This window comes from Barbatula barbatula (assembly GCF_947034865.1).
Source record: "Barbatula barbatula genome assembly, chromosome: 18".
In the NCBI taxonomy this organism is placed as follows: Eukaryota; Metazoa; Chordata; class Actinopteri; order Cypriniformes; family Nemacheilidae; genus Barbatula; species Barbatula barbatula.
In genome coordinates, this window is record NC_136781.1 from 7,228,234 (window position 1) to 7,254,119 (window position 25,886).

The window sequence follows — 25,886 nt, forward strand, 5'->3', positions numbered from 1 at the left end:
TCTTTTGCCTTCAGTTTCCGCCCACAACGTGCATCGCTTTTACACTGTTTAGTCTGGTTTAGGCAATAAATGAGAGATCATTTATAAGAATGCTCTTCGGGTTAGCTACGTCTTTGCTTGCTCCATCTTGCTCCACGTGTCCCTGTTCCCCTTCTGAAAAACCAGGCGTATCACTCTCTCTCTCTCTCTCTCTCTCTCTCTCTCTCTTTCTGTCTACCCTTCCCTCTTCCTGTCTCTCTCTAGCCTCACTGCTTCAGCCCTGGCCAACTCTGATTGATTTCACATCTGTCAAAAAAAGCTTGGGCGAAAAATCTAATTAGGTTTCACAATGAGCAAAAAAGGGAGAGATGGCAGCGACATATGGCGTTTGCTTCGCAATTAGTATCTGTAAACACAGATTAGACATTAAAACGATGAGGGAGAGAACAACCAGGCTGTTTCTGACTGTAATACCTTCTGTTCCAAAAGTCAAAGAGGGTGTCGGGGACTTGGATGACAATAGATCAATGCACTTTTTATGCAATTCACAAAAGATGCGCAACACTTTTTGGCACTCCTTCATTCCTTCAAATATGAACTGCGACGGAACATTCCTGAAAGAGAGTTTAGCGCATTTAAAACCACCTGCCATTCTCTGTGACACCCATAAATTGGACTCTTGATTGATAGAATTTCGCCCATCACTCTTTCCGAGCATCACAGACAGCCATTAGAGTAGGAGAACAGAGATGAATCACTTCAGCCCTGAGTCAAGTGAAATTTACGGAGCAAACATCTTCAAATACCATTTTAATGGCTTACCTTTCCCAAGGACCTCTCTCTCTCCTTAAGGCTGTTTGGGCTGAGGCTTCAGAAGAGATGATTAAAAATTAATATTAGTTCAGGATTGACTGCAAACACCATTTGATGTGTGCCACAAAGGGGTTATAGGATTGTGGACTTTCGGATGGATTCACGGCCACAGGAGACCCAAGTTTATACTTTTGTGAAAAATGCTGGAGGGAAGATGAGGGTGGGGGCTTGTTGGGGCAGGGGAGGGGGTGTGTGGTGGTTAGCTGAATGAAGGATAAATAGTGATGGTTGGAGTAAGTTTCATTTTAGTCAACCTTACATCTTTCTTCCGATGTGCTCTGTTGCAAAATTCATGATTTTCATTTGTTTATTTGTACAGATATGCTTGGAGAGATTAGAATACCTCTACATCGATAGTCTTTGTGTCCACATCAACCAGCTTGGGTATTTCCTTGGTCTGAGCTCTGATGTAGCATCTATGGTGTTTGGCAAAGCGGATTCCCATTATGCCCTTGAAAAAACACATTTTTATTATTTACATTTATGCATTTGGCAGTGTCCCCCCCCAAAAATGACAGTGCTTTCAAGCAATGCATTTCATTTGTATGCTTTTTATAGCACAATTGCTTACACTTTACAATAAGGTTCCATTTCTTACTTGATACAATCAATCTAATAATGAACTTGATATTTAATATTTATGTAACATTTTCTATTTTCTTAATAAAAATGCAGTAAAAGTATATTGCGTATTGCTAGCTAATGTGAGCTAATGCTAACAAATAGGACCTTAAATGTTACCAAAACCAGTAGGTGATATTAACAATACAGCACAAATATAATTAATGTGTTAAATAACTAAAGCCCCATGAATCATTTTTCAGCCAGAGAAAGATTATCTGTCTCTTTCTTAAAGCCATGATTATATGTAGGCAAAGACCATTGGTTTACAGCACTTATGCTCTGTGTTGCGAAGCTAATCTGTGTGGTGAAGTGAAGAGCTTCTTTTCTTGAAAACCGATGGTCTGCCGTACACAATTCGTTTGCTTTACGGTTGAATAGAGAAACCTACATTTCAGCAGAAACGTCTAAAGAAAGGTCCGGGTTTCTCACAGCCTGAAAGTATTCTTCAAGGGAAATAACATTACAGACTCTTCACTCAGAAGGATAAAAAACAATATCTCACTGTGGTCAGGAATACATTTGCTCTCATTTTTCTGTTGTATGCAGTTGTTATTTAGCGCAGGTCTGAAATGGTTTCGCTGTTTTAATGGAAGCATCTTAGGTAAATCTGTTTCACTGCAGCATAAAACATTTTATCTCCCGTGCTCTCATTACCTCCGTTAAACTGTGTTCTGACAGCATACAGCGATTGTCATTTTCACCTAAGCTCATCAGTTAGAAAAATAGCCGTATGTTATGAGAGGAGTGGAAAAGTGCATTGTTTGTGCCTAAAATGATTGTGACAAATTGCTCTTCAATTTCTGGTAATGGCTTGCTTTTACACGCAAGATGGACCTATCTCCTGATGAAATGCATTTAGCGCTGAGCCCGGTCAACTGGAAAATGGAGAGACTCTTCATTAGACGGATAAAAATACGAAAGGGATGTGATTTAAGAAAGAGTGTTGAAGTACAGGTTTGCCATTAGCCAGATTAAATGTGTGTATGCTCTGAGACAGCTTTCCAGCTGAACAATTATTCGATTGGAAGCACCCAATGATGTAATTGGCAGAGGGGGCAGAGTGCCGATGCCCCAATCATTGGCACATTACTTGTATGTTGGCACACCTGTTCCTCCATCGCAGGTATTCGCTTGGGAGGCAACAAATGCTGCTTCCCGGATTGGGGTGAAGTCAACGGCTGGAGCTAAACCGATTTGGCTATGAAGAATCGCTATTAACGACATTATACAATACAAGATCAGACTTAATCTGTGTCTGGGAAACCGACCCTTGCAGTATACGGTTTCTGTGTTAGGAAATCATAAACAGACTTTGACTTTGTTAAAAAGTAACAAGGGCTCTTTATGGATCTCTCTTAGCATTAAATGGGTGTCAAGACGGCTCATCTTGTCTGTTTAGGACAAACAAAGCATTGCAATTCATCATGCTGATGGGCCCAGACAGTGATTATTGACCAAATCCCTTTAGACATTCCTCTCAGCAGCTTTGTAACTGGTTTTTGACTATCACATTTGAGATAAACATGCTATTCACGTTTTCAGATATGCTTGGCTTTAATTTTCCAAACCATGAACACCTATTGCATTTCTTGATGTCTCTTATTCTTGCTCCCTCTCATTCTCTCTCTATTCAGATATGTTTATTCTCTTTTCCCCTTGTGCTGAAGGATACTTATAGCTTTTGGTTTATAACACAGTCTCGTTGGTTTTCCCTCTAAGCTTCTGTTGTGGATTTCTCATCATCTTTCGTTTCTAGAGGATGCTCGGAGTAGCTGAAACAATGGAGAAAGGCTTTTGCTTCTCTCGGCATTATCACTGCATTTCCATTCACGGGATGTAGCCTAAGGGAGACGGTTTGTAGTTTTAGTGTGTGTAATGACTTGCAACATCCTTCCTTCAGAAAATCAATTCCAATGTCTGAGCCAACCGTCAGTAGAAGTTACAGGAAGTGCAGAAGAAAGCTTGATGCTCGAACTCACTTTTCATTTGATTCAGCATGTGATTTAAATGATTTTACCTATTTGCTTGTTTTGTAGTTTCCCATGGCAATGCATCGAATGAAACTAATCTCTTTTGTAGCTCTGCTCCACTGACCACATCAATTTAGGAAGATGATGCAAGCAACAAGTGCATGAATGTTGATGTGAGATGTCATTGCAGCAGATTCCTTTCGCTTAGCGCAGTGATTTTCAAGAGATTCAGTATCATCATTCTGACAAAGAAAATACTCTCTGTTTTGACAGCAGTTCTTCGGCTGAGCTGCGGATTATGAGAATGTGAATTACGTCACTATGAAAATATTTTCGACATTTGTGAAACCCCCTTACATTCTTGAAGTCGTGCACCTCCAAGACCTCATCTGTACCGTTTCCCATCTTGAATGTCTCAAAGAGCTGGGCAGGATGGATTTCCATTATGCTTTCAGTCTCCTTTTCATCCAGTACAGCTTTATATTGATGGTCATACACCTGTTGAGAGAGATACAACACAACAAACTACATTTAAGTAGCTACCATGGCATGTTTCAATCTGCAACAATCTGCAGTCTTAAAATTGTATGAATTTTCCGGCAGATGTTATGTCTTGGTTTTGAACAGTATTATTGAGTTTTCACATGCGACTTCTGTGGTTTTGAGCCTTCCAATGGAAGTCAATGGAGACCAATGTTATTTGGTTAGCAACATTCATCAAAAAGTTTTCTTTTGTTTTCTGGAGAAGGAAGTCATATAGGTTTGAAATGACATGATGTTGAGTAACAATGGAAGAATTTTCAATTTTGTGTGAACTATCCCTTTAATATGGAGTAACTTATACATAAGAGACACAAACTATGTTTTTTGCTCTTTTAATGTAAATAGTTAATGTAAATATTGAATGTTAATAGTTTAAAACTGTTGTTTTCAGGCAGTTTTCACAATTAAACTCAAGAAACTTTTATTAAAATATATTTTGAAAAGTATTCAGCCATCTTTCAAATAAATGCCATTTGTATTGATCTATTGTTATGTACGAAATGGCATTCATGTATTTTTAAACGGGGTGCCTGGAAAACGTCGAATGCATTGTACATTCTCAAACGATTAGTTTTTTTTTGACAATGCTTCGCATTGGTTCGCTCAATGAAACAGAATGATGCTTGTCCTCAGGTACCTGAAATAGCGAGATGACCGCAAAATATGATTCTGTCCTTATTCTTCATCAAGAATCATGCCTGCTGTGTCAAAGCCAGTGAGTGCACACGGTTGTTTAGACTGACAGCCAGCATGACTACAGCCTCTGTTAATGAATAGGATCTGGCAGTCGCCTTCAGTCAGTATGTAAGTATGCTTCAAGTAGACTCAACACATGTCTGATTCGTCTGATTGTCTGAGGTCTTGGAAGCAATAAACGCTGCCATATCCCGGAGCGCTGCTGTTTATCTCTGCTTTTTCCTAAATGCTGTTTTTGGGCATGCATGGGTGGATCTCTTCTGTCTACAAAAAATATTCATGCCCACCAGCCAAAAACCTTGCTATTAATATTTATGTGTGTGTTGTGTTATGATGAGAAATTACATCACTGAGCTCACCCTCATCTGTCTCAGTAGCGATTCTGAGTAATATGTTTTCCTTAGACATACGGCGAAAGATGCACGCGCACACGCGCACAAATACAATACTGCATTATGATTAATGTCACAAATCAACGCCTTTTCTGATTATTAAAGTGTTTTATGCAGTGTAGCACAGAGCAGTAAACACATCATTTAATAGTAACTTGTTTGTCTGCGCTGCTGTGGAGGCTTGTAATGTATCGAAATGAGCTTGAATGTAACTTTTGCATGACTCTGAATTGGTATTCATCTGTATACAGAAAGTAAGTTATTTAAGAACAGATAATAGCAGAACTGATTGGCCCACCATGCGTTTTGGAGTTAATGAAGTATTAAAGCAATAGGCCATGAGAGGATATGCATTAAAGTCATTTTACAACAGGTATGGGGTGTTCTTCAATGTTCAATAAGCAGTTAAATTTATCAGTTATTACTGGAATAAACACATTTTCTCCATGTTTTACAGTTCATTAGTCTAACTGCCGTCCATTTGCTGTTGCTAGGTAACGCATCAACTTGGTGCATTAATATAAATGTGTTTGTAGTCATTTTAAAGCTGATCAGATGCCAATTTCTAGAATAGAAATCTAAACCTTTTATAAAATATTGTTAGATTTTTGGAGTTCAAAGGACTAATTTTGTTAATGCAATTCTGTCTTGATTTTTAGGAAACCAACAACATGCAAAGCCACTGAGGAGCTCCTATGAAATGAAATCAGTGAGCTCTGATTAAATCTATTCATGATGCTTTTTTGCTGTATTAGGACAAACCCTAAAGACGATTTCTTGACCAAGAGTAACCCAACTTAAACTTGTACTCTCATTGCTTTAATGGTGAATACCTGATATTTTTCCATAACAAAATGATCTGTATATACCAAAAATTTGGATATTGAAAGTAAATTACAGTAGCTCCTAGGTATTACAGTACAACGGGTACAATCATTTCAAGGTGAAAAGCAAGGAGACTTATTCATTAGAGCTCATATGTCTATCAGTTTACCTTGAGCGTTCATTAACTTGGGTGGTAAGGTTTGTCTTTCCAAACATAATCCTAGGGCGATCATGCCAGGTTTAAATATTTCCTGGCTGGTTTAAGTATAATTATTTTTAATGAATATTTCACACGTAAATCACAATTTACTGCATTAATAACCCTTATAATATACAAAGCATATGATATTATGAAGAATGTGCTGGTCACTCATTCCCACAAAATGAAAATTGTATGGCTCAGTTTCCACTATTTAGAATACTAAATAAAACATTAAGTGCTCAAATTCAAAAGATGCTTAAAACCATTGTTTTGAAATACACAAGTCTGATCTTTTGCAGTAAGGTTGTATTGGTTAACATTGGTAACAAACTAACTGTAAGCAATAAAGTCTTTCAGCATTTAGTAATCTTAGTTAATACCAATACAATTGTTCATGTTAGTTCACTGTGCATGTTAACTTGTTTTTTAAAAGCTCAAATTAATATAAATAGATTAATTCATTTTAAAGAAGTATTGTTAATATATGTTAGTTAATACATTAACAAATGTAACCAAATACAACCTTATTGTAAAGTGTCACCCAACAAACTATATTGTCCACATATGTCTGTATGCTTTTCATAATATCGATTTACTTAGTTGGTATCCAAACAAAAGAAAAGAGCTGTATTACTGGACATGGAAAATGTAATCTTGTATCCCTGAGAGATCATAAAAATGTACTGTCAGGTTCAAGGTCTGCTCAAGATATATTGTTAAAAGCTTCCCTAGTGCCCAGACCTTGAGCTCTCGATTTCTGCTCATTGCTTTCATAAAGAAGGCATTTGAGAATTTTGACTTATAGTTTACATTATTGCAGGTATGTCTTGTGACCACCACAGGAGATGATTTTATTCAGACACACTATATGCATTCACAACTCAATAAGATTACTTCCCGTTGATGCCACCTGGCTTCAATAGACTTTGAGCGCTTACTACAGATAACATATGGAAGAGTTTTCAGAGCTCTCTTGTTTACTTCTTTTCATCTCCTAGATGTCTCTAAGGTGGTCCTCACCCTGCATACAGTGGCTCTCGGGAGACTCGCCCTGAGGAGAATTAATAACAGACAAGAAAGCCAATGAAGTCTGAGAGTGGTTTACATCATCAAGCCCTACCGGTCCCCTGAGGGTTCCTGTTAAAGGTTGTACAGAGACTGTCACAGGTGAGTAGAGAAGAGAGGAGAGAGGCTCGTATGCTCATGACAGCGTGTCCCAGTGTCGTCCTTAAGGGCCTTGAGATATGACCGCCCGTCAGAGCGCAACATGACGGCTGTCATTCAGAACAGAGACAATGGCTTTGCTTGTATCGCTCCCATGCTAAGACAGGACCTGACAGATACCAGGGTCACCCTCATTGCCATATAAGGGCGAGCGGTCCTTGCTCAGCAGTTAGTACACGACAGCATGTGAGTGAGTTGTTTTTTCACAGTCTGTGAATATCCATATTCCACCCAGAATTGTTGTTTTATATCTTTTGGTTATGGTTTTTGTGTGCTAGGAGTGAGAAATCCATCAGACAGATGGATGCTGACAGATGCCACCCAAAGAAATATACACTAACTGGCTTTTAGTTGGCGACCGTATCGGTACAGCTGTAGGTTTGAAAGCGAAAGCTTCAGCTCTGGTTTGGTTGCAACGAGCCATCAGAAACCTGTTTTGTGAATTATCTGCATGGTTTGCAGTCCTCTTGCAACTGCCTCTCTCCACCAACCTCGCTCTCCACACACTCCCTGCACTCCCTGAGAATGATGATTTAACAACTACTATTCACATGGGTAGTCACATGAGCAGAGCAAATTCCTCCCCAGGGTTGAGCTCCCTGCTGAAATGTTGTTTTTCCTCCGCTTACTTTCCTATCTCTTTTCCCACATTTTCTTGTGAAAAGTAGTACATTTTTCCTACAGATCGAAAGCGAACACAGCTGCGATTGTCACAACAACCCCCGAAGCAACACTGCTACTCAAACTCGTACAACTTCCCCTACTGACGTTGGTTTCTTTTGCCATTAAGAAAATTAAAGGCGCACTTTGTGGAATCGGCAGCCTGCCTTTCATCTCACAGAAAAGATGAAGAGACACTAGTGCGTGAGCCGTAATGAAAGCCAAACAAGGTTGATTCCCGGACAAAAAGAGACACCCTGAAAGAAAGAAGCAAAGTCTCTTGCTGTAAAATGAAGATACCCTCAGGAAATAACTTTCCCAGATCGGTAGGAGACAGTGTAAATGGCTTTCACATGTGGCCAACGCATGTCAAAAGCTACTGTGTGAGCTACCGTGCGGTTATTATTCTAGGAATTAAATGATATTCTCATTTCGGCGCGCACTAAAGATAACAATTCGCCCATTGATGGGCTCTTCATTACAGCCCTGATCTGGCCTGACTTCATTTTATCTGCTCTGAATGGTCCAGATAACAGCGGGTTCATTTCCATTGTGCGTCCACATCTGTGATATGCAAATGGTGTTCCTGTTCCATTTATTTGTCCCTTTAAAAGCCTCAGACATCAGGTATTACCGCAGACCGCTCACTGTGTTTGTATTTGGTGTGGGCACAAAGACTAATATTACTTTTTGCTGTTTTGAGACAAAGGAATTATGGAAGTAGACACTGATGACAAGACTTGTCAAACTGTATGGCCATTACAGTTAAGATAAATGAAAGAAGAACGCTTTCAGGGCTGCCAGATGCCTTAAGTGCAGCATCTGGAGGTGTCCAATGAAGACAAGTAGGTGCTTTCTAACAGACGCCGGTTTTGAAAATGGGATAACCATGGCCACTAGCCAGTACAGTAGTACTGGATGACATTGATTCCTTAAGGAACTTGGGCTTTTCAAACATGAATTTTCTTTGTAGGGTTATAGTTTGTTATTTAAAAAAACCTTCACAAGGCATCTAAGTTTGTTTCCAAAGTCACCCGAGGTCTCAATACCTTAGTGACCTAGAGTAGCAGCAAAGCTTAACCATAAAGGTCTTATTTGTTAAAATTAAAGACTAAGCATGAAAGGCACATCTGAAAGTTATAACTACAACTGATGACATTTTAGAATGCAGGCTTGTTATTCTGGTATGTTTAATTGTAACCATATATATAGGAACCTCCATAGAGAAGGCCAACAGCATCTAGGCGTTTTGTGCCTCTTTGAGTTCTTATTATAGCTCTGTCAACAGTAAGAGTTGAAATCAACATTCGTTTTGCCAAAAAGCCATTGCTAGAAAAATACAGTAAATAGTGTCCAGCGCAGACATTTCGTAGAAATAGAAAGTGTATGAATCACTACTTATGCATAACTTGCAGTTGTAATGTGCCAGACAAATATAAACAATGAAAAGCGCCGGCACTCAACACAATACAAATCACATTAGTGCACACAGAGTGATGCAATAACGCAGAACATATTTCTCAACGTTAGCCCTGTTGTGGGCATTACAAACGTAATTACATGCCATAATTCACGTTCTAGAAGAAAGACAGTGTAAATTGTTAAATTGACTAAAATGCCTCTTTATAGCTCCTTAAATAGAACTGGACTCCCTGTGGAATTTTAAATGCATAATTGGAAGGCATTATGAAGGAATTTCACTAACCGAACGCTTGAGAGGTACAAGCTCATTCTCTGTGTTTATACACCAAAGATTTACTAAGAATTCCTTACAGGTAAGGGTCCCTATACGTCTGATTCACCTCTCCCCTTCCGTAGCGAGGGGGCGTAATGACCCACTTTCACCGCCTGGATCCCCTGCGATTCTCTATCGTTTACCACGTCTGACCACCTTGCTGTGGTCGACTCGCATCCGAGGCTGCTTTTAATTTGCCTGGGCACCGTAGTCCCTTTCTTCAGAGCCAATGCATACATGACTAATCGCACCAGCCATTTTAAACAACTTGAGCTCTCGCTGGCGATAAATCATTTTGATCTGAGCTACTGTGCGGGTAATAGAGCTATGTTCAGGAGGGGGGAACCGTGGAGCATTGGGAGCAATTGCGCTTTCTCCCTAGTCAGCATGCAATCGTAAGGGAAGCTCAGGGACTGGGACGTCATGGTTTGATTTTCAACACATTGTTTGCTTTTATGATGTGTTGAAAATCAACAAACAGCTCAATGGCATTCAAAATCCTGCTCGGATTTGTTTTTATGTTGTTGGGTTAACTCACATTTACCTGGGATAACTTTGAGAATAAAGGGATTACAAATGGTTTTGATATGGTTAAGCTTTGTTAACCTCAGTTGTGGAGGTGTGCAGGTTTAACATTAGACATAGAGATATTAGAATTTTTCCTTTTCAGAGACATTGCTTTCACTTGCAAACCGTCGCTTCCAACAGTCGTCTCAAAGGAAATAACTAAAGTATTTTTTAACAGGACGAAAGAACACTTTCAGGACATTGGATGATGCAACGCTCCCAAGCTTCAGCTCGCAACTGTGATTGATATCTCTGTGCTGAAGGGTGAAAGCGACTGAAGTGAAGTTTATAAATAAATCCAAGAGGTGACAAAAGACCTTCCCAAGCATTCTGGTGAGTCTCTTGTACTTTTTTGCTTGTTTTCTCTCATTGCTTTGCAGGCCCGCTTGGGTTTGGGTGACTGCTATCCATGTGAGAAACACACAAGGATTTCTGTAATTGATTGTTCCTCTGAATGCCTGTGCAGTATAAGAATGCAGGCCAATCTTCTGTCATAATAGGACAAGAGATAGCGCATGAAATATTCATCAAAGCTGCTCATAATCCTGGCACACTCTGGTACTTCTTTGTGAATGTAAAACATATTTCACACGGCCAAATATAGAGCTAAATGCCCATTGAAGGACCGTCAGAGCCATCCAGCCACAAAGGATGTCACCTCTACCGCAAAAAGAGACAGAGCGAGAGAGGACGCGTTGACCCTGATTGTTACTCAGAGTCACTCAAAATGATTAAATTGACTGAAGACATTCAATACTCCTGTGGCTAAGTGGCATTCAGACGCAGCTTGCGAGTGTTTTCAAGCTTTCAGACTCCCAGGGTAATGTGATGAACAGCATTAGCCGCTAATGATAACAAAAATATAGCTTGGCTGAAGAGAACTATTAGAGAGCTGTTTTCATTTAAAACCACCGACTAGGGTCCAGAAACTAAAGGTTTTCTGAGAAAACGACCATTTTTTTGTTTTCTGATTGTTATGAAAATTTAATGAAAAATAACCAGCAGATGTGTTTACTGGACTGCTACCTCACACTAAACTCTCAACAATTTTGGGGATAGAAAATGGAAATGGCGATCGGACAACATCATTTTCCACCTAAAAGTATTTATTTTGAAAACTTAAATTTGTTCAAAACGTATCTCATAGGAACCCTTGGCTTGAAAGTAGAATATTACTCATCTGGCACTCCATCCTGCAATGTGGCAAACAGGGAGACCCGAGGCAGGCAATGAGACCAGAAAGAGCCCTGGAATCGCTCGGCTCTGCTCTTAAAGTGTTTTTTCAGGCATTACTGCTGCCTCAAAGCCCCAGTGATGGGAGTCATAATGCATCGCTCGCATAGTAACAATGTTCTACTCTCTCTCACTTTCTGAATTCTTCTACGCTCTTGCCTTGGGTGAATCGAAGGGCAGCAGTTTATTTTGGTCTCCAAAGCTTAGCTCAAGATTATGAGGAGCGAGGCTGTATGCATAGTTCTACATAAAGAAATAAAAGCTTGCCAAGTTCTCCAAGATGCTCGCTAAAGCTTAAAATTTAAATGAGCCAAGAGTTGGGATGTGAAGGATCATAGGCTTCTATCTTAGTATTGGACAGGATAACAATCTAAAGCCTGCAACAGAGTTTCTCAAGGTATTAGTTACAAGTTATTATCAAAAGCTCACAATTTAGCCAACAGATGAGTCAACATAACCTCAAAGGAACAACCCTTTCTTGCCATTAAAAGTATTTGAGATCAAATAGGTAGAAAAAAGAATGACCTCTGGTTACAATACAGTATGGTGTAATGATATGATGTACAACTAATTCAAATACAGCTGAGATCAGATAGGTGCAATACATTAATACATTTCTCCATCATACAGTATGTGTATGTTTCATAATCCGAAGCTGGTGGTTTTCATATATTGCAGCTTTACGTGACATGTCACAGCTTTTCTTGGGTTGAGAACATAGTGTTCTTGCAGTTTTGTGATCAAGTGTTGGTACTCTTCCTCCTTTTTTTCTCTCACTGTTAACTCGCTTCTGCGTTTGCAGCTAGTTTTTTTTGGTATCACGGAGAGCAAGTAGGTTTCGTGCTTGGAGGATTGTGTCAACACAAAGTTCTAAACGCAAAGATGGCTTTGAACTTAACAGCAGCAAAATGGTGTTAACCTTTGGTGTGTAAATGGATACACAAACTCTTCTGCCGACTGCAGATTTGAAGTGCATACGGAGGCAGAAAGCTCTCTGAATGTCACTTTAACCCGAAACATGTAATGTTTTATACATGCGTGAGGCTAATTTTCTAATTTCCAATGCAATCAGATTTATTTGAATGTTTCATCATTTTGCCCCATTAAACTCTTTAAATGACATGCTCAGTTATAAAATGATGAAGAGATTTAAAGCGCATTCAAAGCGTTTGGAAAATAAGCTGATACCCTCGCGTAGCTTTTTGGAAAGCTGTATTCAGTAATAACCTTGGTGTGTTGAATTTGTGTTTACTGCAAACAACAACACTGTGTAACGGTTTTTAATATGATTATCTTTTAAGAACTAAATTGACTTGATTTTGCTGTGTGCATTCAATGCCTCTATAAGAGCAAAATTATAGACCCAGGTACAGCGAATCAACACCTTTACTGAGTTTGTTGTCACAGACTTTGGCTTAGTGTTTAGTAGATAAATGAACTCGGCTTTGATGATGAAAATTATTTCACATTCCAGCAACTTAATATCCACAAGGTGCTTTTTATACTATTCCAAAAAAGTAAAGTTTCCCATATAAGACATTTCTGTGGTGATTTTGAAACTGAAATATTGAAATCATCATTGACTTTGTATAATTGTTACTTGATTTTCATTTAATGCATTTTGAAAGGTTATTATGATGGTCTCAGACAGACATTTATGCATGTATGAAAAGAGATGATTTATCAATACTGTATATGTGTGCTTTCTGATTTTCTCATTTACATTTATTCGTTTCGCATATGCTTTTATCCAAAGTGACTTAAAGTGCAAATGAAAGATTTAACATTTTGTCTAATGAGCTAACAAAAAGTGTAAACTACAAAGTTATGTTTACATATAGGACTCGAACTGAAGTTAGGAAAAGATGAACAAGATGGAAGATACTGTAGGGTTTTAACATGAAACGCCACACCTTTTGCTCAATATAGTTTGTGTCTCAGTGATGGTTGTTGCTCTTAATGGCTAGTATCTGTTTAGTGTGGGGAAACATGTGGCAGTTTATTTATTAAACATTAAAAAAAAATGAGAAATGTGGTTCATTGTTGTTTAAAAGAAAATAGGTTCTTGTTCTCTATTTCATAGAAAATATACCCGGTTGCCTCATATGCAACATTTGTTGAAGAGATAAATTATGCACAGATCAATTTCAAGGTGAGATTGTGTCAAATAAAAAAATACTAGCTATGTGTTGTTTTATTAAAACACTTCGAAGATTCTCATCTCTGATGTCTTGAGGTGTATTTTTCTGAATGCCATGCAAATGTCATGTCTTTCCTATTTTTCAGCATTATATACTGTAGCTACACCATTTTTATGGTATCTTTTCATGTCAATGATTTAAAAGACAACTCTAATTTCCAATGCAATCCGACCCCAACCAGGTTAAAACTTTGCATGCATTGCTTCTCTCATTGGAAATCTGTAACATATATTTTTTTGTGGTCAACCATATAGTAAAGGTAGATTTAACATAAAGTTATATTCTGAGGACAAGGTTATTTTTCATAAAATCATGTTAGGCCATGTTGCCACATTTTGAAGTTGTTAGTCGAGAAAATGGTTTGTGTTCAATAACTGGTTAATGATGTTAAAAAGTCTGTTTAATGCCACGTTCCATTGTGACACTTTGCCCCATATATCTTTCAAAAATAAGCATGAGAAACATGCACGTGTGACAACTTTACCCAATCTCCTTTATATTTCGGACACCCATGTAATGTCAAGATGGGATCGTCTCAGTTACTGCACTCCACCCACATCGATGACTGTGAATTTCTAAATCTGTCTGCCAGACTTAAACCTTAATCTACTTGAAATAATGAGGCACATCCTGTAGATCTAGGTGGTGTTAGGAGCAGTTTCAGATGAATTAATCTGCTGAAATCTGTTCTCTTCTTCAGGTGTGAGAGAGTGACAGGACTACTTCTCAGTACTTGTGCAAGAGAAAGGAAAGAGCTTTAACTTTGTACTTTTGGGGACCTTGCCAAATCTTCTGAATTATACCTTGCATATTTCTTTCAAATCATTGTGTTTTTTATGATTATGGCTGCAGACATTTCTCAGACGGAAAGTGCCAACATGATTTATCGCACAGATACTTTAATTTTACTTTTATTAAATGTATACGATAATGCAATGTAAGTCGCTTTGGATAAAAGCATCGGCCAAATGCGTAAATGTAAATTTTTATACCCACTTTAAAGTGATAGTTCACACAAAAATGTAAATTCTGTCATCATTTACTCACCGTTTTTGTAATTTCAAACCTGTTTGACTTAAATAATAATTCACATAAGCATTTACCGTATTTTTATACAGAAAATTCTACATACGGTATATCATCTATATAGACCATTTAACGTGATAGCTCACCCAAAAAAAGTCATCATTTAATCACCCTCTTATCATTTCAAACCCGTAAGACTTTCTATCTGACGCAGAACAGAAAAGAAGATATTTAAAAAAAATTGTGTAAACCGGCACCCATTCACTGGCATTGGTTTTGAATGGGTGCCAGTGCTGTCCGGTTACCAACTTTCTTCAAAATATCTTCTTTTGTGTTCTGCAGAAAATTTGTATGGACGCCAACTCAGGCGAAAGACTACTGCAGCTTGCATTTGGCAGGGCATTTCTATTTTGAAGTGATCAGTTATCCGGCATAAGTTATGACGCAACATTTGGATGATGAATTTATGCTTTTGCCTATAGGATTAACTCTGTTCTGCCTTTGGATGTAAATGAACTTTTCACAATGTTCTCTTCTCTGCCACTCTAGACCACAGTCTTATTGCATTTGTCAAGCCTCAGTATCAAAGGTTCCTTCTTCATAGGAATTCAAGAGGAATGCTGGAGACCACCAGAGAACTTATCAAAAAAGATGAGACGACAGAAGTGATAGGAACTCTTCTAATGCCTCCTCAACCACTTTTTGAAAGGCATTCAAAATCCACCCGGGAGCCCCTGACTGAAAGGAATTGATTCTGTTCTGTTCCCTCGCCGCTCCTTTACAAGGGAACAGTTTGTTTCATCCAGGTGGAGGTGAGAGGCTGTTGCATCAGCTTGTAAGTGAGTAAATGAATCTGATGAGTGAAATAAAGCAAGATTGCACACCAAAAGTGTTGCATCTCTGCATGGGGTTACAAAAGCAGCTGCTCATATTGGCCGGTTTGCCTCATTACTGTAGCCCTTCTCCCTCAACATATGAAGACCTGAGGAATTACACTCGAATGTATAAAAACAGAAGTGGGCGTTCAAAAATGTGGGCTATTTTAGGAACGTTTTTCTAAGAAAACAAACAGGTCAACCAGCATGTCTTGACGAAGTCTTTCCTGCGATGAGGACAACATGACAGTCTAAAAAGACCATTTGTTGGACACAAACAGTAAACAAACCTGCTCGGGGGGGCCATCATTGCCCAGCACCTGCCACTATAACCGGAGAGCAGGTGCAGCTGTGTTCATTAAGATAGAGTTCCGTACACACAAGTCCTTAAGATGCGGTTGGGGGCACATTTTGCGAGGCTGCCTTGCAAACACAACGTGGCAACAAGGTGAGTGAGGCAATTTCAGCTTGAATAATGGGGGCACGTCTGGTGAGCCTGACATACGTGTGGCAAAGGCAATTTCACAGCACCTATCCACCGCTGCGCGTGTGATCTATTGGAGATGTCGTCTGACATTGCGGTCAATACGACAGACACCGGTGGTTCAGACCTGATAAGCTAGACTGAAAAACATAGACTGTCAGCCGCACATGTGAGGTTTCGACCAGTCTGTCAAATTACAGTTGCCTGCTGCGACAATGGATATTTTAAAAGGTCATAAAATAGATGACATCAGCTTAACATGGCAATTTGGGTATACCAGGCTCAGATGAAAACTTCAAATTGATTTTGAAATCTTTTTGGAATCATATTTTTGTGTACTTTTTCAATAGCAAACATGTCAGGGATGTCACAATATAATGTAACACAGTCATATGTTGTGTAGTTGGTGGTAAAGAGAAATTCTGCATCCGACAAAGGCATCATTAAGGCGAGTCGATCCAATGTATTGTGAATTTAAAAGCAATTGCTGTTATTCATACCATTATTTTTAATGCTGTTTTTTAGGTGATATGGCAGGTATCTAATCCCAGAGAAACTGAAGAGAACAATAATTAGGACATGATAAACATGAAGGCACTGTCGGAAGCCAAGATGCGGTGACAACCACACACCTTACCCCTTGCACACTTAAACAAATACTGTAGTAGCACGGAGAATGATGGCAATTGCTTCATCTTCCCTGGGCTTCTGTAACAAAATATGTTTGTTAGTAATTAAAAGAAGTTCCCAAGCGATTACCATGTCATATTGAAAAACAATATGGTGAGCAAATTTCCTTGCTTTCCATGGCAGTTTATGCAAACCTAGGCACAGGAGACCCCTTTGCCTGTCCCTACCACCACACTGATGGACTGACAAATACAATCTCCAGCTGTATTGATGTATTAAACTAATGTAACTAGTTTGTCTTCAGCTATACCTTTAAAAGCATAGAAATAATTGATGATGCCTTACCTAGCACAATAAGAAAAGCGATAAACACTTACTACCAACCAAGTCTAAATAAAGGGAGGCGGGCCTTATGAAATATGCAATGTTGCTTTGAAATATTCATATCTAAGCTGCAAAATTGGGATGCCTGAAGCAGCAATAGTTGCACATTCAGCTTTCATTTCGATGTAAGCACTTGCAGCTGTGTAACACACATACGCACCTACCGCTGGCCTAATATTTCCCCCATACTGCCGTTAAAAAGCCCCCCTAATGGTTAGTCCTATCATTGTGTTTTAAAGTACTATTATAGTGCCCATTGCTGGATATCAGCATTGAGTCTTTGCTTAGCCGACCACAGCATTTCACGAATGTGCGCACTTATTCTCGATCTCTATGGCTCCAGACTTCCAGTGTCATTAAACCCATTATATGTCCTGTGAGAATCATCACTCCTTCTTTGATGACTTCTCAAGCAGGGCCGTGAAATATCGGATGCAGAAATAAGTCTGTCTAAGTGAAGCTTCAGCAAATGTGCTAAAAGAATGGCTGTTAAATTGTTAAAAGAGCACTATCCTTAGGGAGACTTTATGCATAATATAGTACAGCAATGGTTTATTTGTTTGTTTGTTGACAGGACGGTATTGCCAATTACTTACGCACTGTCCATTTCTGCACATTGGCAAAACTTGAGAAACTATGAATAATATCTACGTTTTGCAGTTTCCGATTATTTCCGCAAATTTATTACAAAAACTCTGTTTTAATTTATCTATCCATTCTGCTGTTTTCTTCAACCCTGTGATGTTATTGTTCATCCCAAGGAAATCAAGATTGGATTCAGTCCATTCCAAGAATGCTCAATAATGTGTGCAGATGTCTCTGTGTCTTTCATTTCCATTGCACAATTGTTATTCTAATCATGTCTTAATTAATCCACAGTCATGCTCCATTCTAACTAATATCTCCAGGCCTCCACAATAGTTAAATTCCTCTTACCTTTGTAGGGCTTGCTCTCCATATGTATCTCAGACTGAAGATACAAAGGGCCAACATCAGGAACACCACGCTCAGAGTAACAGCAACACACAGGTATCTGCGATACCTGACCCTTTTCCCCTTTTCTTTCCCGAGCTCAACCTGGACAAAGACACAGAAAATATTTTAGAATATTAGGAGATTTCACACATACGCCACAGTGCTCAGCTGAGAAAGAAATAGTCACGTGGGCATGTTCAGTACTTCTGAGATGGAACAAAAGGTCACATTTATTAAAATTGTTCCAAATTAAAATTTCGCCTGTTGGAATAAATTCCCGGAGCTTAAGGCCGCAAATTAATAAAGAGAGGCTTTTGCTCCAGCTGAGCTCCATGTGGAAGAGTTTATAAGCTCAATATTCGCAGTGGTGTGTGCCACTATCTATCTCTTAGGACATGGCCAATCAGAATTATAAATGTAGAGGAACTAGCTTCAATTAGCACTGTCTCTTGCTGATAGAAGAGCTTATATGGCAGAGAACGCTGCCGTGACTATGAGTGTATTTTATATAACAAAATAAATATTCACCTAATTTGAAAATCGAAGGGTAATTTATTCCCTTTTGGGCCAATGGATATTAGTTTTGCGTTATTGTGGTTTAAGAATTAAACATTTTTGTAATTACAGGACACCTTTGGAATATATTTTGATTCTGTCAATCGTGACTGTCTGCAGGGAAATATGTTTGTATGATGGCTGCTAAAATGTTTTTTGACCGTTGTCCCAATCTCATACACTATAGTAGTTTTAATGTCTCATATCATTCTGTGGTCTATTTCGTGCTTGATGGAAAATATGTATTAAACACATCAACATTTGAATGCGTTTGGTAAGTTGCCGCATAGTGACTGGGTTAATGTACGGAATTAGTTTGCTACACTACAACACGTTACAACATTTCCATCAAAACTGTCAAAATACTATATGTATTAGGGGCCTCCGACAACAACATATAACAATTTTTTTTAGGTCTTTCCGGGACCTCAAGACACTGTTATGGATCATACTGAAAAAATGACTCTTTCTATACGGTCTGGTTTGAGCAGCAACAACATAACCAAACATTATGTGGCCTTAAACCTAGACATAGAATCAATAACTGTTGAGTAGTTTTAATTTAATTCAATTCAAATACAATAAAAATGAATATAAATGTAATATAAAATAAATTGTCATTACTGGCCACTAGCCAGACTGAAAACCAGAGACAGACTTGAACTTAACTTCGGTCTAGGCACGTGTGTCCGGTGAAACTGTCACATACTTACTCAATAGGGAATTGAAAAAAGTAACACAAATATAAATATTTATTTATGCTTTAAGAAATGGTCATAAGCGCCCTGTTAAAATCATCAAGGCATGAGTCTTTTACTGCACATTATGGAAAATAGGAGGACAAACAATCAAAGAAACGCCAAATTCCTCTAAAGAAGAATTTCCCTCTGAATGAAGCAAAAATGTCAATAGAACTAGTGCTGCAATCCAGAGGTTGCATAAGCTGTGGAAACTTGACTGGAGGACAAAGTTCCATCTGCTCAGAATATAAATGGTTCTGAAAATATACAGAGGGCTGCCAGCAAAACCGTATTAAACCGGTTTAAGGTTAAGAGTCAGCGAGGCAGCTCTGAGTATGAGTCTATGGTGATGAAGGGAGCCGAGAGCCCCCTGCTGATGAGAGAGAGTGCAAGAAGGGCGAAATGAGAAAGACAGAAAGAGAGAATCAGATGGGAAGAGAGGGTAGAAGGGAAGGAGAAAGAGATATTTACACAAGAGAAGAAAATAGAGACAGTAAAATAGAGGTGATGGTAGGGAAATGAATAGACACAAGTAGGGTTTTATTATTTTTCAATTTTCATTGATGTTGAGGTTTCACACGGTGCTCAGATCTATGGTTATTTTTACTTCTACAGTCTGAAATAATATAATACTTACGATACATTGTTTTTGAAAAAAGTCCACCAACTTAATGTTTGGCACAGCAGATATATTATTGCATATACAAAGCTGGTAAAATGATCTTAATTATTTAATTGTAAATCATGTGGAATAATTTGCAGAATATCAAACGTCTACCCTCACAGAGTGTGACACTCAGCTGGAGAAAAAGCACTGAGTCCCTGATACAAAACAACTGAACACTTTAAAAACGTGTAGTCACACATAATTAACATTTTTACCATACCTGACTGTCACATATCACAAACCCTGACTAGAGCAATTAAAATACAGTTTAAAAATGAACTGAAGATTCACTTCATCAATTATTTTCAGTGTTTTGGAAGGAACAAAATCATTTTCTATATAGAAATAAAAGAAATGAATACCATTATTTTAAGAAAATGATCTTACCACTTCATTAAAAACTTACATTCTAATCAAAGAATCCATAAAAACTCACATCTTTGCAAAGCACTTGTTGACTGCTGAAATAAAGGTGGCTCTCCATAACTGCAGCTAGACCAAAGATAAGCTCCGTTGGAAACCTTCACCCACACGGAGTAGAAAACTTTCTCGCTGGGAGCCAAAGCGTCAAACTTTCACTCCATTGGTAATTTGGGATTCCTTTCAAGAGGGAGGGCTTCTTTTTCAGATGGGATGGAACAACTTAAATCTTACCTCCTTTGGTTCATTCTGTACACAGATGTCCTAAATTAAGCCCATCATATGGCTCTTGAAATGACAAGAGGGTGACTAAATTATGACATAATTGTTTTATTTATAAGTGAACTATCGCTTTAAAGGTTGATGGCTACTGTGGCTATCCTAACTTAGAAGGCAACACATAGAGCACACAAATGAAAAATATTAGGTTAACAGATGAGAAGAAAGTTATCCCCAGCAAGAGAATTCACTTTGGCACTGAAATGTCTTCCCGTCTTTTCACAGCAAGCAATCGACTTTGCAAGTGTACATTTAGTATTCTGAACCATATTAAATGATTCATTCTTAAATAACATATCAAATAAAAGTAAAAGTATCAAAAGCACCAATCTTTCTTCAAGACATGTATCCTAGATCACATCCCAATATTGACTAACAAATCAACATGAAAAACGAAATTATACACAGTATCTCATTACAGAAGTGCTTTTATTGAGTCATAGCTTTGAGGTCTATACTCTAAGCTGTGGATAACGGATAAAAGCTGTGATATTTATAACCTAGCTTCAGTTGTAAGAGAACATTAAAATGACCACTTGCCTTCACCACGAGCGATATTCTCACGAGTAACCCACTACCGAATCCTTCTTTCACAGAAATCGCTGTTGACCTCAATAAAAGAGGTGAGCAGAGATCTGAGGCATGTGCATACCTTATCTCACTGCACGTTCGACCCAGGACATTGACTTCTGTGGAAAGATGATCCTTGTTGGAAAAGAGAAAAAGTGCAAAGACAAAGACTGGTGTGGCCTTCATTTTTTAAATATTTCATTTTTGCTCAAACATTTTACAAGGTCATCTCACGAAGATACTTATGAATATATAACGTGGTTTAAGTTTAACCATGTCAGAAAGTGAAGGGCATTTTAAGATCATTGAAATGTTAAGAAACTAATGCTTTGGGCAACATTTGTATGATTGAGCCAGAATAATTGTGGCACTTTTTAGATTTAAAAATGTATAACAAGTATTGAATTTAATCTGTGATGTTAAACATTTAACATTGTAACTGTAAATGAAAACAACTTATAATATTTTTTTTTAATGCTACATGCTCTCTGATTTGCAAGTCTCTTTGAATAAAGCATCTGCTTAATAGTAAAATCAAATTTTTTAACATGTACATAATAGTATTAGTAAATACATAACAGATCCTGCTATAGCTTTGCTTTAAAGGGATAATCTACCTCCACCCCAGTAGATCCAAATGTTAAAATGTCTTTGTTCTGTTGAAAACAAAGACAGATATGTGGAAACATTTTAGCAACTGAGATTTCTAGGACATCATTGACTATCAAAGTAGGAATAATGTAAACGGTAGTCAAAGGTTCCCTAGAACTGTTTGCTTTCCTACATTCTTACAAATGTCTTATTTTATGACGATACAATAATACAAAAAACGATACAATCATTTTTCCTACAATGGTAGTCACAATGTGCCCAACATGTCTGTTGTTATCATTTTTCAAATATGTTTCTTTTTATTCATCCGAACAAAGAACTTTATACAGGATTGGGACAACATGACATTTCCACACATTTCCTGACGACTAGGTTGTCTAAATTTGACTCAAAACATTGATGAATCTGTCAACAAATAGGCTACAGTATACAGATTCAAAAGAAATTCCCTCCAAACAGCATTCCAGTCAGCAGAGGGAGGCTTTCCGAACCATGCCGATAAAACAAACAGCAGCACAGAAGGAAAACTCTCTTTGGTAGAAGTGAAAAGCAGAGAAAACCGCAAGAGAGTATGAAATTGAAAACAAAGTATTTTAACAGATCCCTATGTACTGTAGAAGATCAATCGTAAAACAGCTCAACGTGCTGCTATATGCAGAACATAAATCAAACAGTGGTGTGACATACCAATTATTTCTTATTGCAAAAAAGGAGGATTTACTGTAAATTTCTCATTTCCAATCAGGCAAACTGTGAACACTGTGAACTGGAGGTTGTCACCTTGGTACGCTGTAATGATATTCTTCAGCTTCATAAAGCCTATCGTCATAATATTCACGGTTATTTGTGCACCGTTATGTGAACCGCAGGCTTGTGCTGTTAATTAATGCGAACACAGACATAACCAAGCCGGATTTCTGAGAAATCCTTCAGCTTCTTGCCATGTGTAAACACACATTAGTCGATGTCAGACTTTTGCGAAACTTCGCCGAAGCATTCATGAAATTATTTAAAAACGCTAACTTTATAACAAGAACTCTGCAGACATCGATTGATATTTTTGTTTACCAAAAAAATGTTAAATGAAATCACATGGATTTCCCACGTCTTATTGTAAAGCGAGTTTCATTTGTTTAAGATTTGTTCATTTGCTCTCCTACTCAACATCATCAAAGACAACAGCCTTCTTTTCTCATCTTCTCTTTTCTTTTGCCAAGGTCTCTTCTGTCAAAGATCCACAAAAGACACCCACACATACTGCCAATGGAGCTCACCATCCTATCCTCCTCTTTCTAAGGTCTTGCCTGGTGTCACCTGGTCATGAAACGAAGGGCAAAGACACACAGATGAAGCGCTCGTCCCCGGCCAACAAAACTGAACTCATTAACCTCAGGATATATTTTGTTTTGTTTCTGTTCTGTACAGTATGGAGGGTAAACATTGATTTGAGATTTAATCCACCAATAACAATCTTACAAACAATGATGATAAATATATTTGTTTTCTTTTGTGTTTATAGGGGATAACAATTTAGCGCACACACAAGGCTGAACATTACAATCTTGTTTCAGATCGAAGGGACATCAAGGCAAAATTTACTGCACCGTCTTTCACTGACCTAATAAATAAAGGCATTCAATTTAATGACTTTTTTATTGAATTCATCAGGTGTAATTGACATTGAGGCACAATAATCTAATTAAAAGAGTTCTTGAATTACTTTTCAATATGCCTTATTTTTAAAAAGCAATAGGCCCAAGAAGAGTAGAGTGCAAGTACGTGTACAGCCTGCCCCAAAGGTTTGTTAATTGTATTAGATTTCTCATGCAAGTTAAGTTAGTCAATGAATTTAAACGTGATTTAGTCTTAAAGGAAAATATTTGAATGCGCACGCTTAAAAGTGAATAAATAGATTTTAGAAGTACAGTGTTGCAAATCTTTATATTGGCACATACCTCTCCCGCTCTTCACCTTGAGGGAGGAAAGCTGTGCGCTGTGGGGTTTTTGCAATTTCTTGCATGGTGGGATAGGTGTATTTACTTTGGTAATTGTATTCCTTTCCCAATTCATAATGTGATTAAATATTAATACCATTCAGAGCACCAGAAATAGCAAATCTCAAAAATTATCTAGGCAGCCATAACACAAAACCATTTTCTCTCTGTTTTAGAGAAATTAAAGTCTTCTTTAATGTTTGAAAAACTCAACCGTTTTAAAAACCTGGATAGAAGGAATTGCTCATTTCTGTGTATCATCTAGAATGTGGGAAATCACGTAAATGGAAAGAAAAAAGCAGCCTTGACATACCATTAACTCCAAAGGCCCTTGGTGAGCAATCACAAACTATTCGCATTAAATGTTTTACTAAATGTAAGTGAGTTTCTTTCCCCAAATGCAGCTTAATAAAAAGATGTCATTGCCAATAGATATACTGTAAGTGCTAATTGTATTTGCAAAAATACAAAGTGTATAGGCCATGGGCCAATTCTAATGTATTCTCAATGCAGGATAAGACCAGAGACTAAGCTACTCATTAAATCATGTTAATGCAGGCATTACAGCAGGTAATACTTTTAAAAAACATGATTATATTAAGTTTTACTGCAATAAACTCTTTTAATTCAATATCACATGAGAATGAGTGGAGGGTAATTTGATCTTTTTATTTAGGGATGTAGTTGAAAATTGAAAAATGACTTTATTGAGTGTTATCACACCTGCTTCTTAATTTACGAAATGTCTAAAAAGTGAACACTGTCTAACTATTAAGATGCCCCCCCCCAAATAATAATAACTGAATGAGCCACAGTGATGTTGATAATGTTAATAAATCAAAATAATTTAGTGTCTTTGCACATATCGTAAAGAATATGTCTATACAAAAACATACAATACCGTATTAAGGCTGCACCACACTGATGCAAGCCTAAATATTAAATATGTCTACATAACCAATGTCCAAAGGTCACCGTGAACTTCCAAGCTTGTATAGTTAAGCTCCTCACGCCGAGCACGGCGGGATCCAGGACGAAATCAAAACTCTCCCGGCCTTCACTATCCACACCCTGCCCTGCCCTTAGGCCAGGCACCAGATTTTTCATGTCAGCTGGCAAACACCTTCGTCTCATAAGTATGTGTTTGACTTTCACAAGTCTCTCTCCATCCGGGCAAATGGACTCTTTGCCAAGGTTGCCATATCCTTGGGCTGTGTGTATGTCAGTTCAAGATGCAGATTTCCTTTGTTTCACGTGGTAAAAATTCCCATTGGGCTTCAATCTAAGACAGCGAATGTTTCATACAACTTCCATTTTTTCAGGGCTGAGAATATCCTCCTATCTCCTAATGACCTAAATTTACATAATTACTCCTCTGGTAAAGACTTGTATAAGTGACATTGTGAAAAGGCGATTTCACATTTAAATGTATCCTCAACTGTGTATCCTTAATTGATAGTTAATTTCACTAATCGTGAGTTGGCATGAACTTCTGAAGTGAAATCACCTTTGCCTTCACAGCAAAAGAAAAGGTATTAATATATTTCACATATATAAAACACATTTATCAAGCCAAGCTGTTTAAACAGTCTGTTTTTATATTGGAGTGTATTTTTAACATCCTTTAAGTTTTTGGGTGAAAAATATCAGCCTTTTTTAATATATACGGTCTTAGACTACAGGCTTTACTTTCACGTAAGTCAAATAGCCGCAACTGAAAGACAGAGATATTTCTTTAAACATCCAAGTTGTATTTTATTTGAAAGAACTGCAAGGCATTGCTATTGGTGTGCCAAGGGTGGCTAAAGATGATGTCTAGTTAAACCATTCACTAGGTTGTAAGAAGTGCAATACATCTGCAACTGCAAAAGAGGGAATTTTGGCTAGTGGAGCTAATTTCAGAAAATGAAATTGCTCTCAGTAGAACATTTGAGATATCTGACAAATATTA

General features: G+C 37.9%; 1 protein-coding gene across 1 annotated transcript in view; it reads right to left on the reverse strand.

Annotated features, from left to right (window-relative positions):
- tnmd (tenomodulin) overlaps positions 1–20,629 on the reverse strand; it is a 29,987-nt gene extending 9,358 nt beyond the window's left edge. Inside the window, exons 1-4 of the mRNA XM_079479162.1 lie at positions 20,497–20,629; positions 18,060–18,200; positions 3,804–3,944; positions 1,196–1,303 (exon numbers count right to left, since the gene is read on the reverse strand). Of these exons, the coding sequence (XP_079335288.1) occupies positions 1,196–1,303; positions 3,804–3,944; positions 18,060–18,200; positions 20,497–20,544 (438 nt within the window). The 5' untranslated portion in view covers positions 20,545–20,629. The remainder of the gene's footprint in view (positions 1–1,195; positions 1,304–3,803; positions 3,945–18,059; positions 18,201–20,496) is intronic.
- Between the last annotated feature and the right edge of the window lie 5,257 nt (positions 20,630–25,886).